General features: G+C 44.0%; 1 protein-coding gene across 2 annotated transcripts in view; it reads right to left on the bottom strand.

The window, feature by feature from the left end:
* MICOS10 (mitochondrial contact site and cristae organizing system subunit 10) overlaps window positions 1–7,271 on the bottom strand; it is a 29,714-nt gene extending 22,443 nt beyond the window's left edge. Inside the window, exon 1 of one of the 2 annotated variants that reach the window (XM_009449727.4) lies at window positions 7,093–7,271. In XM_009449727.4, coding sequence (XP_009448002.1) covers window positions 7,093–7,156 — 64 coding nt within the window. In that variant the 5' untranslated portion in view covers window positions 7,157–7,271. The remainder of the gene's footprint in view (window positions 1–7,092) is intronic. The other variant, XM_016939309.4, reaches the window with a different exon arrangement.
* Window positions 7,272–13,146: the final 5,875 nt, after the last annotated feature.

The raw sequence follows: 13,146 nt of genomic DNA on the forward strand, positions 1-13,146 counted from the left end.
TAAGTACAGGCAACGTCCTAACTGCTCTAGAGATTATCTCATTTTATCCTCACTTGCAACAACCCTCTGGGGCAAGTACTATCATTTTATAGATAAGAAAACTGAGGCTGGGAGGTATTTACTGGTACATTTATTTTGAATGAAAAAAATGAGGAAAGGAAAAACAAAATGACTGTGTATGCCACTACAGTTCACTGAACTGAATACATTCTAGGGGCTCCTTGTAAATGTCCATGGCTTGCCTTTTTTCTTGCTACTAACGGAAATTATTGTTGTGCTTGACACACCTGGCTTGCCAGGACAGTCTTTTCCAGGAAACTCCCCAGCTTTGGGACCTCTCCCTCCACCATGACATCTCCTCCCTGCCTTCATCCCAGCCAGCCCTCTGATTCATTCTCATCAATGATTTTTCTGAAATCAAAAATTCAACCATGTCACTCTTCAGCTTACCATTCAATGAATTTCTTCAAATGCTAAAATACAGAGTTGCCACACAACCTGACTTCTTTTAGAATAAACTAGAATTCTAAACCAATACATGGATTAGTAAGACTAGATATTCCTTACTCTGGTCTCACATTGGAGCAACACAAAGAGAAAAGGGACACAGCCAATTTTAAAGCTATCCAAGTCACACTAGGGATTCCCAGGACCTCCGTATGAATCCAGGAAGTGCCGGAATCAGATTTTCCTCAAAGCGTCCTCTGGCAAATCCATAGTCTGAGGACAGGCCACTGTCACACAAGCAACATCAACTTGGTCAAAAGGTCCACAGCCTGCTGGTGCAAGCCTTCGGCATTCAAGAAGAGTAAGTTGTAACACAATTCTGAGGCAATGACAGTGTTTCTGCTTCTGTTTGTTTGTTTGTTTGTTTGTTTGTTTTGAGATGGAGTTTCGATCTTGTTGCCCAAGCTGGGGTGCAATGGCAGGATATTGGCTCACTGCAACCTCCACCTCCCGGGTTCAAGCTATTCTCCTGCCTCAGCCTCCCAGTAGCTGAGATTACAGGCATGCACCACCATGCCCGGCTAATTTTTTGTATTTTTAGTAGAGATGGGGTTTCGCCATGTTGTCCAGGCTGGTCTCGAACTCCTGACCTCAGGGGATCTGCCTAACTCGGCCTCCCAAAGTGCTGGGATTACAGGTGTGAGCCAGCGCGCCCGGCCTAGTGCTTCTGTGACCCACACCTGTAGGGCTCATAAATTCTCAAACCACAGGGAAGCAGCCCCTGGAAGTCTATGACTTTTCTCATCTCCTAAAATCTTATTTTCCTTGGGAAATTGAAAACAGACATAAACTCTCATCCAGTCCAGGGTGACAAGCCCAAGCTGAGGACATCGGCTCTGTGGAGACCAGAACGATTTAAAGTCTCCTAGGTTGATAAGACACTATGCCTTCTAGTCTCACTAATAAGAAATGTGTGACTTATTCATGCTCATAGGTACTAAGACAGATTACCCATACATACAAGGAAAATAAACACCACAGCCCTTGAACTGAGTGGATAAAGAAAGCCAGAGCATTTAATAAATCTGATAAAACTTAAAAATAAATCCATAAAATAAGCAAAACCCATTAATGACGCATTCACATAAAACTAACGGAACATGCCATTCATAAAATGTAATATTCTTCACTCCTTTTTAATTTCCTGCAATAAGGCTTTGGCACTACCACTTAAACCAACATCATCCCTCTACTTGTTTAAATACAAAAGTGCTCTCTGGTTTATGTTTCTCAGTTGACTATTCCCAAACATTTTTAATACTACTTTATTATTAAGATCTACTGACAGTAATTTACATTCCCAGATGAAATTAAAAGTTGGTATAAGTCCCAAGAACACAAGGATACACGATCAAACATGTGAACGGGCAGAAATCTACTTTACTTGGAGTTTTTCAGTTAAATACTAATTCATTCAGTTAATAAACACACTCTGAGAAGCAAATATGGGCAGAGAACGGTCTACAAAATTCTCAGCAATACATGTCATTCATTTAACAATAATTATTGTACGCCTCCTCTAAACCAGGGGTTAGGGGATCAACAGTGAACACAACAGCCTCTGGTTCTTATGAAGTTTACATTCCAGGGAGAAGGAACAATCAAGTAAAGAAACCAATTACAAATTTCAAATGGTGAAACATGCTATTAAGAAAAATGATGTGATAAAGAATAAATAGAATACCTAGGAACTTCTTAAATGCTAACAGGGTTACTAAGGAAAAAAGACCTATCAATGTCAAACTTTATAGATGAACTAGGCAATGTATGTAGTGGCAGCGGCAGGAATAATAGAGGTCAAAAAGAAGTGTAAAAATGTGACAGGAATAAAGAAAAAGAAAGCAACAAGGGCTAAAAGAGTGGAAAAAAGAGAAGTGGATGTGTAACAAGTAAGGGCGCACTGTGCCCATCACTCAGAGCTCCCTTCCAAGAGAAAGATGGGTTTTAATTTTTGCTATTGTTTTTAGATCCATGGGCTTAATTTATCAGTTCAAACCATACTAGAAATCACCTATTCTTCCACACTATTTGATACAAAATAAATAGAGGTTTTAAAACCCGAATAAGCAGGTAAAATATAACTGCTTTTCTTTTTTTTCCTTTTTCTTTTCTTTCTTTTTTTTTTTTTTTTTTTGAGAAAGGGTCTTGCTCTGTCATCCGGGCTGGAGTGCAGTGGTGCGATCACAGCACACTGCAGCCTCAACCTCTAGGCTCAAGAGATCCTCCTACCTCAGCCTCCCAAGTAGCTGGTACCACAGGCGTATGCCACCACACCCAGCTAATATATATATTTTTTGCTGCAATGGGTCTAACTATGTTGCCCAGGCTGGTCTCGACCTCTTGGGCTCAAGTGATCCTCCCACCTTAGACTCCCAAAGTGCTGGGATTACAGGCATGAGCCACTGTGCCTGGCCTAGAACTCCTTTTCTTAAGATAGTAATGGGGGCAAGGGTATTTATAAATAAATGTCTCTTCCTACAGGACAAAATCATATGATAATTTTCTATTAAGATATTATTCAAGCCTCAGGGTGAAAAGATCCTTGAAGATTACTTTTTTAAAGGACCACTGCCTAAAGTACAGGCTTAAGAAAGCTATTTAACTCAGCTATACAACACCTATGCTAAACACGAGTGATTATAATAGTCATCTTACAGCAAACAGGTGGGAAAATAACCCTGGTGAACCCTGGAAGCAAAACACTTTAGGTATAAGACAACCAAACAGAGAAGGACTCACAGAAGTTGCTGTGCATTCACCATGGCTTCCCTTCAGTCTTTGCCAAGCCAGAGTATGAAATTATCAAGATGGACCAGGTGTGGTGGCTCATGCCTGTAATCCTGGCACGTTGGGAGGCCAAGGTAGGTGGATCGTTTGGACCCTGAGTTCAAGACCAGCCTGGGCAACATGGTGAAACCCCATCTCTACAAAAAATACAAAAGTTAGATGGGTATGGTGGTGCGTACCCACAGTCCCAGCTACTCAGGAGGCTGAGGTGGGAGGATCGCCTGAGCTCTGGAGGTCAAGGCTGTGGTGAGCTGTGATTGCACCACTGCACTCCAGACTGGGTGACAGAGTGAGACCTTGTCTTAAAAACAACAAAAACCCACAGTGAAATTATCAAGATGGAGCTGAAAGCCTGCATTGGCCTTTTCTTCCTGTCTATGTCTTCCACCAAACCTCTTACCTATCTTATGACAGGCTGCCATTCCCCGAGTCTCCATCTCCATTTTGAAATACCAGAAAAGCAAGCAGCCAATGAGGTTTAAAGAGTTCCAGAACCTCACTACCCAGAGAAAACAGGAAGCAACACGCTCACTATAGAAGAGCGTACACCTTCATGGTTTCAAAGACAACTCAGACTAAAGCCTCCCTTACTTCTTCTCTCTTCCGCCCTCTCTCTCAGCCCATCACCAACAGGACAACTCCCTTATTTCACAGATGGGAAAAAGTTTGAAATTTCTCAAATATGCCCATTTATTCCAGTCTAACAGGTCAGACTTTTATCACCTCACAATTACAGTACTGCTAGTTTCCTCTGCTCCAAATTCATTCTGCCAGAACAATCATACTAAAATTTCATTTACTAGGTTGGTGCAAAAGTAACTGTGGTCTTTGCCAATTTTTTTTTTTAATGGCAACCTAATATATTACGTCAATTCCCTGTTGAGGGCAGTGAAATGTCTTATGCTTCTCTATTTGCCCGCTGACTGACCCACAGCTCAATAAATATTTGTTGCTTGAAACCATCCCATGATTACCCACCAGCCTATGCCTAGTGAGCCCTGGAAGCAATAGATTTTTAAGGCAGAGGTGTTGAATATGCAGAAAGCATGTGAAAAAGTCAACAGGCAACTCAAAACACCTCCAAGATAAAATGGAATCTCTCTAAGACATTTCACAGTTCTGACTCCACCTAAACCAGCCTCTTTGCACTGAAATTAGGATGCCTGGGTTCTAATCCCAGCTCCTCCACTTCTGGCTATTTAACCTCTCTGCGCTTCGATTTACTCCTCATAAAAATCCAACTTGACCTTTGCTTAAGTTCTTCTTCCATCCTACCTGACTATTCAATCCCAAGCCATTCTACAAAGGTCAGTTGAAGGCCCTTCCACACTCTTATTGAATGACCTCAGCCCATCCCTTCAGTCACTTAATATACAACCCTACAGCAAAAGAGTCTGAATCACTCATTTTAACTTATACCTGAGATCGTACATCACCTTGCCTCATTTAATTACTCCACATGTATATGCTGCACCCCTATCAACGTTCTACGCATGAGAGACAGAGTGACACTATTCACTGCCTCACGTGGTCTTCAGTAGCACAATAATATTAATATCAACAACTATTGGCTGGGCGCAGTGGCTCAAGCTTGTAATGCCAGCACTTTGGGAGGCTGAGGAGGATGGATCACTTAAGCCCAGAAGTTTGAGACCGGCCTGAGGAATATGGCAAAACACCGTCTCTACCAAAAAATACAAAAATAGTTGAGCATGGTGGCACACACCTATAGTCCCAGCTACTCAGGAGGCTGAGGTGGGAGGATCACTTGAGCCCAAGGAGACAGAAGTTGCAGTAAGCCGAGATCCCACCACTACACTCCAGCCTGGGTGACAGAGCGAGACCCTATTTCAAAAAATAAAAAACAACTACTATGAGTGTGGCACATGCCTGTAATCCTGGCATTTTGGGAGGCTGAGGCAGGAGGATCGCTTGAGCCCAGGAGTTAAGAGACCAACCTGGGCAACATAGGGAGACCCTGCCTGTATAAAAAAAATAAGTTAATTAAAAATAAATATAAATAAAATACATTAAAAAATTTTAAAAGCCAGTTATTATGACTACCATTACTGTATACATAAAGCACCAGGCACTGTGCTAAGTAGTTTATGTATTTTTCTGTCCTTTACTTTTTTTAATACTTTCAGGTAAATCTCTTTTGATCACCATTTCGTAGTTGAGAAAGAGACTTTACCCAAAGCTACAAAATTAGTAAGGATGGGCGAGAAGACTGAGAGTGGATGATTCGAACTCAGCTCTGTCTACCTCCAAAGCCCCTTCTTCTTTTTTTTTTTTTAAGGGAAGGGTCTCACTTTGTTTCCCAGGCTGGTCTCCAACTCCTGATCTCAGGCGATCCTCCCGCCTCGGCCTCCCAAAGTGCTGGGATTACAGGCCTGAGCCACTTCGCCCAGCTCAAAGCTCTTTCTTAACTATATGACATTGCCTAGTAACTACTTTGGTCATTTCATAGCTAGGTGTTAAGTCTTCTCTCTGAACTGCAAGCTGTTAACAGTAACAAAACAAAAGTGACTGTTTAGTCGCTTCCAAAATAACCCATTCCTAAGTGATCCATATTCAAGCCTTTACACAAACTAACTCATTTAATCCTCCCAACGACTCTATGAGATAGTAATAATTATTACTGCCGATTTCCAAATAGGAATCAGGCACAGAAAAGTTAAATAACTTGCCCCAAATCACTTGACTGTAAGTGCTGAATTCAGAGGTGAAATGGTAACTGATAAACTGTTTCATTTATTTACTCACTCTCAACAATTTTTATTAAGCACTCTTTTAGGGGCTGCGGATGGGGCAGTGACTAAACCAGAAAACATCCCTGCTCTCATGGAGCTTACAATCTTATTCCTCAATGTTTTCATTCAAAGACACGATCCTAAATCCTCTTAAATACCCTAACATTACCACACAAAAATATCACATTTGGGTAACAAAAATTAGCATCGAAGAAGGAACATGGGACTTGACCCCAGAAAACCTGGGTAAAATCCCTAATTTTGCCATTTGTTAGCTGTGACCGTGGGCAAATTCCTTCACCTGACTCTCCATTTCACGGCCTGTAAAAAGATTATTTCGCACAATGAAGACAATATACGCTCAATAAACGAGTTTCCTTTCTCCTCCCCACCATACAGTGACTTCATAATTTGTGCCGTCACTGAGCACGTGTTAAAGGACTACGCAGAAAAACTTAACGTGAACAACTTCTTACTTTCCAGCGCAATTCTCATTCCAGATCATCACCCCTCTAAGTTCAGGCCCCAGACTACTCTGATTCAAATAAATCAGGTGGCAAGTCGGGAATGACAGCAACTCGCATCAGGGCCTGGCGGTGTCTATGAAATGCTCCAGGTGACCTTCTCCAGAAGGCACTTTGGTTTCCGCCGGGGAGCAGCGTGGCCTCCTGAGCCGGTTCCCCGCCGCGTGCCGGGGGATGCACCACCCGGGAGGAGAACCCCGCGGCTCCGGCACGAGGGTGTGCCCCGACACTGTCTTCCACTCAAGAGCTCTGCGACTCTCCTGCCACCTGCCAACCCCGACCACCTCCTCCGGGCTGCAACTCCACCCCGCACACGGGCTGCTGCTCCGGCTCCTCGGGTCTGTGCCCGCCGCCCGAGTGACCTCCCGCCGGGGCCCGGGCGGCTCGCCCTGGCCGGAGGGGCCGGAAAAGGCCGAGAGGCCTGACCTCCCATGGGGCTTCCCTTCCTTCCTCCTGGGCAGCGCAGCCTGGAGCCAGCAGCTCTGCACCGGCCGGGCCTGCTGGGGCGAAAAGCCCCTTACCTATCTTCACGACCGCATCCGCCAGGCACCGGTCCCACTTCCTGCCGAGCTCCGACTCAGACATGTTCCCCACCCGCGCCTCCAGCTTTCCTCTCGGCCGGCCCCCGCGCTCCGACCCCTGAAAGTCTCGCGAGAGCTGGAAAGAAGTCCCAGGTCAGGAAGGCCGGCGCAGACGCTCCAGATATCGCGAGATGATCCGCTGCTTCCATCCCTTCCGGTTTTTTCAGTTGGTCGTCAAGGTGACGAGTTGCCTGGAGGCTCGAGGTGACCCTGACCTTGGGGCTGCGCCTATGGGTTGCGAGGCTGACAGTTTCCTAGGCGTCACCCCAAGCCGTGACCAGGCCTTTCCTCCGCACCAAAGTGCGACATTGGCCCTGGAAATCCCCCGGGCAAGAGAGGGTACAGACTTGATTTATTCATTCATTAACGTACTCACCTTCACTTTCCCTACTCACTCTCTCATTCGTTCACTGGTTTCTTGCATTGGAATTCCCGCCTGAACCACTAACACCGAAACTGCTCTGGGAAAGATTACCTACCGCCAAATCAAATGGACGCTTTTCTGACCTCTGTACCGCATTCCACACAATTTTCCCTCCCTCTGATCCTCCCTGGCTCCTCTATTCGTTTCACTCCCGGTAACGCCACTCTTTCCTCTTCTCCCCATCTGCTGTTGTCTGTTGGTTTCCTCCAGGGCGGCCTTTTCTCTGCCAGCTGTTTAAGGACTGTTGGTTCGCAAGCTTCCATCAATTCTCTTTTCACTGTACAGACTCTCCCTGAGTAATTGCAAACACTGCCAAATTATATCTCCAGGTAAAACGTCTACCTCAGGCCTCCTATCCATGTATATATTTACACACCCACCCACACACACACACACACACATACACATACATACACAGGGTGCCCTCTGTATCTGTGGGTTTTGCATCCATGGATTTAACCAACCATGGACCAGAAACATTTTTGAATCAAATAAAAAATAATGCAAAATTTAAAATACAGTACAACTATTTACCTAGGATTTACATTGTATTAGGTATTATAAGTAACCTAGAGATGATTTAAAGTATATGGGAGCCAGCACAGTGGCATGCGACCGTAGTCCCAGCTACTTGGGAGGCTGAGATGGGAGGATTGCTTGAGACTAGGAGTTCGACTTCATCTCTTAAAAAAAAAAAATTTTAAAAAAGGATATGTGAGCATGTGTGTAGGTTGTATGCAAATACCACGCCATTTTATATATGGGACTTGAGCATCCTGCATTTTGGTAACTGCGAGATCCTGAAACCAAATGCCCACAGCTATCAAGAGAGATTGTATATCCAGCCTACTGGCTAGTGTCATTGATTTTAGTCTTCCATCCTACCAACAAATAGAAATCTGACCACGTTATGCCTCTGATTAGAAGCTGTCAATGAAGGCCGAGAGCAGTGGCTCACACCTGTAATCCCAACACTCTGGGAGGCTGAGGCGGGAGGATTGTTTGAGGCCAGTAGTTCAGGACCAGCCTAGGCAGCATAGTGAGATTCCTGTCTCTACAAAAAATTTAAAAAATTAGCCAGGCTAATGTGATGTGTGCCTTTAGTCCCAGCTACTTAGGAGGCTGAGGTGGGAGGATCACTTGAGCCTGGGAAGTGGAGGCTACACTGAGCCATGTTCATGCCACTGCACTCCAGCCTGGGCATCAGAGTGATACCCTATCACAAAAGAAAAAAAAAAAAAAGCTGTCAATGACTCCCATTCATACACTGGATCTATCCAAGCTTCAACACTGCACTGATTCTAGGAAGCCTAGTCAGATAGAGCTTAGAGCTGCCTTCCCCTTCTCATTGTCCCACTACTCTGCCTACCCACATTGATTTCTCTATCTAGTACTGAAACATCTGGTTGTAGATATTATCTGCTAGTAGAACTAGAAGTTGCCCCTTCGTCTTCCTACTTCCAGTCAGAGCACAATGCCTTGGATAGTAGGGTCTTCTATGAAATATTTGTTGAACTGAATTGAATTTATTCACCTATTTATTTGTTTATTTATTTATTGAGAGAGAGTCGCGCTCTGTCACCCAGGCTGGAGTGCAGTGGCGCGATCTCGGCTCACTGCAACCTCTGCCTACTGGGTTCGAGCAATTCTTCTGCCTCAGCCTCCAAAATAGCTGGGATTACAGGCGCCCACCACCACGCCTGGCTAACTTTTTGTATTTTTTTAGTAGAGATGGGGTTTCGCCATATTGGCCAGGCTGGTTTCAAACTCCTGAGCTCAAGTGATCCACCCACCTTGGCCTCCCAAAGTGCTGGGATTACAGGCATCGTTCAACTATTTATTTGCAACTATGACAGCAAAACTCTGTTGTATCAGATCTTGCTACGACAGCCTCTTCCTTCAAGATAACTTCTATGACCACCCTTCCCTTCTCCTAGTTCTCTATTTTTTTTAATTATTCTTTTTTTTTTTTTGAGACAGAGTCTTGCTCTGTCACCCAGGCTGGAGTGCAGTGGCATGATCTTGGCTCACTGCAACCTCTGCCTCCCAGTTTCAAGAGATTCTCCTGTCTCAGCCACCTGAGTAGTTGGGATTACAGGCACGTGCCACCACCCCCAGCTAATTTTTGTATTTTTAGTAGAGATGGGGTTTCACCATGTTGGCCAAGCTGGTCTTGAACTCCTGACCTCAGGTGAACCACCCACCTCAGCCTCCCAAAGTGCTGGGATTACAGGCGTGAGCCATCATGCCCAGCCCTATTATTCCTATTCTTTAAATTTTTCTTTGCTTTTCCTTTTTTATAGAGGTGAGGTTTTGCTATGCTGCCCAGGCTGGTCTCGAACTCCTGGGCTCAAGCCATCCTCCCACTTTGTCCTCCCAGGGTACTAGGATTATAGGCATGAACCACCATGCCCAGCCCCTTCTAATTCTCATCACAGCTACTTATCAGATGATTTGTGTTTTTAATAATTGTTTGTAATTTTAACAATTATTTGTGTGTCTTTTGGATTTTGACTGTGAGCAAATTGAGAATGGAGGCCGTGCCATTTCTGTATCCCTAATGCTTAGCAGAGAGCTTGGTATATATTGGATTCTCAATAAATGCTTGTCGAATGGACATAAAAATTAATAAATAAGGCCAGGCACGGTGGCTCACACCTGTAATCCCAGCACTTTGGGAGGCCGAGGCGGGTGGCTCACAAGGTCAGGAGATCGAGACCATCCTGGCTAACACGGTGAAATCCTGTCTCTACTAAAAATACAAAAAATTAGCTGGGCATGGTGGCGGGCGCCTGTAGTCCCAGCTACTCGGGAGGCTGAGGAAGGAGAATGGCGTGAACCCGGGAGGCAGAGCTGGCAGTGAGCTAAGATGGCGCCACTGCACTCTGGCCTGGGCGACAGAGCAAGAATCTGTCTCAAAAAAAAAAAAAAAAGAATAAATATATGAACAAATGATTTAATTAATCAGAAAGAGAAAAAGTCCCTGTTGTGGGGAAACTGTGTAGTGTAACATTTCTGTTGAAAAAGAAAGGAAAATAAACTTCACTAAAATACCTATCACATGGCTGGGTGCCGTGTCTCATTCCTGTAATCCACTTTGGGAGGCCAAGGCAGGAGGATCACTTGAGCCCAGGAGGTCAAGGCTGTAGTGAGCCGTGATGGTGCCACTGCACTCCAGCCTGGGTGACAGAGCGAGACCCTGTCTCTAAATAAATAATACCTATGGTGTGTCATAAATAGCTGCAGGCACTTCACATAATTTCATTTATTCTCACAGCAGGTCAAGATTAGCATCTTCGTTTTCAGATTTGGAAACTGAGTCTCCGAGAAGTTAAGCAACACAGAAGATGCACAAAGCTCCACGTTGTGTAGATTTAAAATTGACAAAGGCATTTTTATTGGATTCAAGAGAGTTGTAAACTCTTGCAAAAGGTAGAGAGCAAATTACAAAAGCAATCAGAGGCAGATGTGATAGCATGAATCTGGAGCCAGGCTCTCTGGGTGCAGATCCCAGCTTTCCCATTTCCTAGCCTTCTTTCTATTGTTCTGTTTTCCCACCATTCCTTCCCCAATACAATGTTTTGTTCACTGCTATATCCCTAGCCCTATAAGATTATCTCACACATAGTGTCTGCTTGATAAATATTTGTTGGTTGAATGAATAAGATGAATGAAAACTCTGGAGTTTTTGTACTTCTTGAAGAACAAAGATTAATACAAGTGGGGAAAAATATTTTTTAAAAAAACCAGCAATACACTCATTATAAACTTAGTTACATTCAAAATGATTAAAAATAGGTTTCTCATTGCTGGGGTTACAAACATGGAAAGGAGGAAAGCTGCAAAGAACTCTATGCTGTTGGATTGGAATTGAAGGTGTCAGTATGACCTCATAGTGTTTAATATAATAAAGATAAGAAAGTACTCAGAGGATGATAGTGACATGTCGAAGTATTTTATTTACTTATGTTATTTAGAGACAAAATATCATTCTGTTGCTCAGACTGGAGTGCAGTGACACTGTCATAGATCACTGCAGCCTCGAACTCCTGGGCTCAAGCAATCCTCCCACCTCAGCCTCCCAAGTAGTTAGGACAACAGGCACATACCACCTGGCCTGCTATTTTATTTTATTATTATTATTATTATTATTATTATTATTATTTGAGACAGAGTCTGTCTCTGTCACCCAGGCTGGAATGCAGCGGCGTAATCTCGCTCACTGCAAGCTCTACCTCCCAGGCTCAAGTGATCCTCCTACCTCAGCCTCCCAAGTAGCTGGGACTACAGGTGCACACCATCACATCTGGCTGATTTTTGTATGTTTTGTAGAGATGGGGTTTCACCATATTGCCCAGGCTGGTCTCGAACTCCTGAGCTCAAGCAGTCTTCTCACCTTGGCCTTCCAAACTGCTGAGGTTATAGGTGTGAGCCACTGCGCCCAGCCCAAACTGATTTAGTAACTACAAACTGCCTAAAATAGTGCTTGGCTCCTAATTGGAATTCTGTAATTCATTATTATTATAGCACTGCTCTGAATTGTCTGGAACAGGTTTCACAAAGATAGAAGTTTACATTTCAAATGAATAAAGACAGACTCCTGTAAGAGGAAGAGAGCCAACATCTTTTTACACTGTATTGAAGAAAAATAAAAAACCAAAGACTGTCACTTGAATAGGCTAGACTTTAGCCTCAACTGGTTAATCAACTAAACATAAACTCTTTTTTTGGTTTACTAGGTTGTAAATTCAGCTTCCTTAACGTCGCAGATTAGAATGTTCTATACCACAGCACCTGCATAAATAAAGGTCCTTTAGATGCCAGTGATTTTCTTCATGGTTTCTCTTCAATTAAAAACTAATTTCTTAGGCTGGGTGCAGTGGCTCACGCCTGTAATCTGAGCGCTTTGGGAGGCCACGGTGGGAGGATCACTTGAGCCCAGGAGTTCAACACCGACCTGGGCAACATAGGGAGACTCTGTCTCTACAAATAATAAAAACATATAGCTGAGTGTGGTAGTGCACACCTAGAGTCCCAGCTAGTTGGGAGGCTGAGGCAGGAGGATCACTTGAGCCCAGGAGGTCTGGGTTGTAGTGAGCTGTGATCATGCCACAGCATTCCAGCCTGGGTGACAGAGCAAGACGCTGTCAAAAAAAAAAAAAAAAGAGAGAAAAGAAAAGGAAAAAAAAACCTCTAATTCTTTTCTTAAAGAAGAGTCACTTTTTTTGTTGTATTTCATATCTTCTTTTTCCAAGAGGGGTCCTATATCATTTTGTCCCTTCAGGAATGTGTTCAGAGTCAAAATCTACTACATAGCTGCTTTGTTTGGTTCCAAAGCCCAGGGACCCCCTCCCCTTTTTAATGTATGTGTATGTATGAAATATTCCAAGCATTCGGAAAAGTGCTAAGAACATGGCCAGGTGCGGTGGCTCACGCCTGTAATCCCAACACTTTGGGAGGCCAAAGTTGGAAGATCTCTTGAGTCCAGGAGTTTGAGACCAGCCTGAGCAACATAGTGAGACCTTGTCTCTACAAAAAAATCAAAAAAAGAGGCAGGAGGATAGCTTGGA

This window comes from Pan troglodytes, chromosome 1 (assembly GCF_028858775.2).
Source record: "Pan troglodytes isolate AG18354 chromosome 1, NHGRI_mPanTro3-v2.0_pri, whole genome shotgun sequence".
Classification (NCBI taxonomy): Eukaryota; Metazoa; Chordata; class Mammalia; order Primates; family Hominidae; genus Pan; species Pan troglodytes.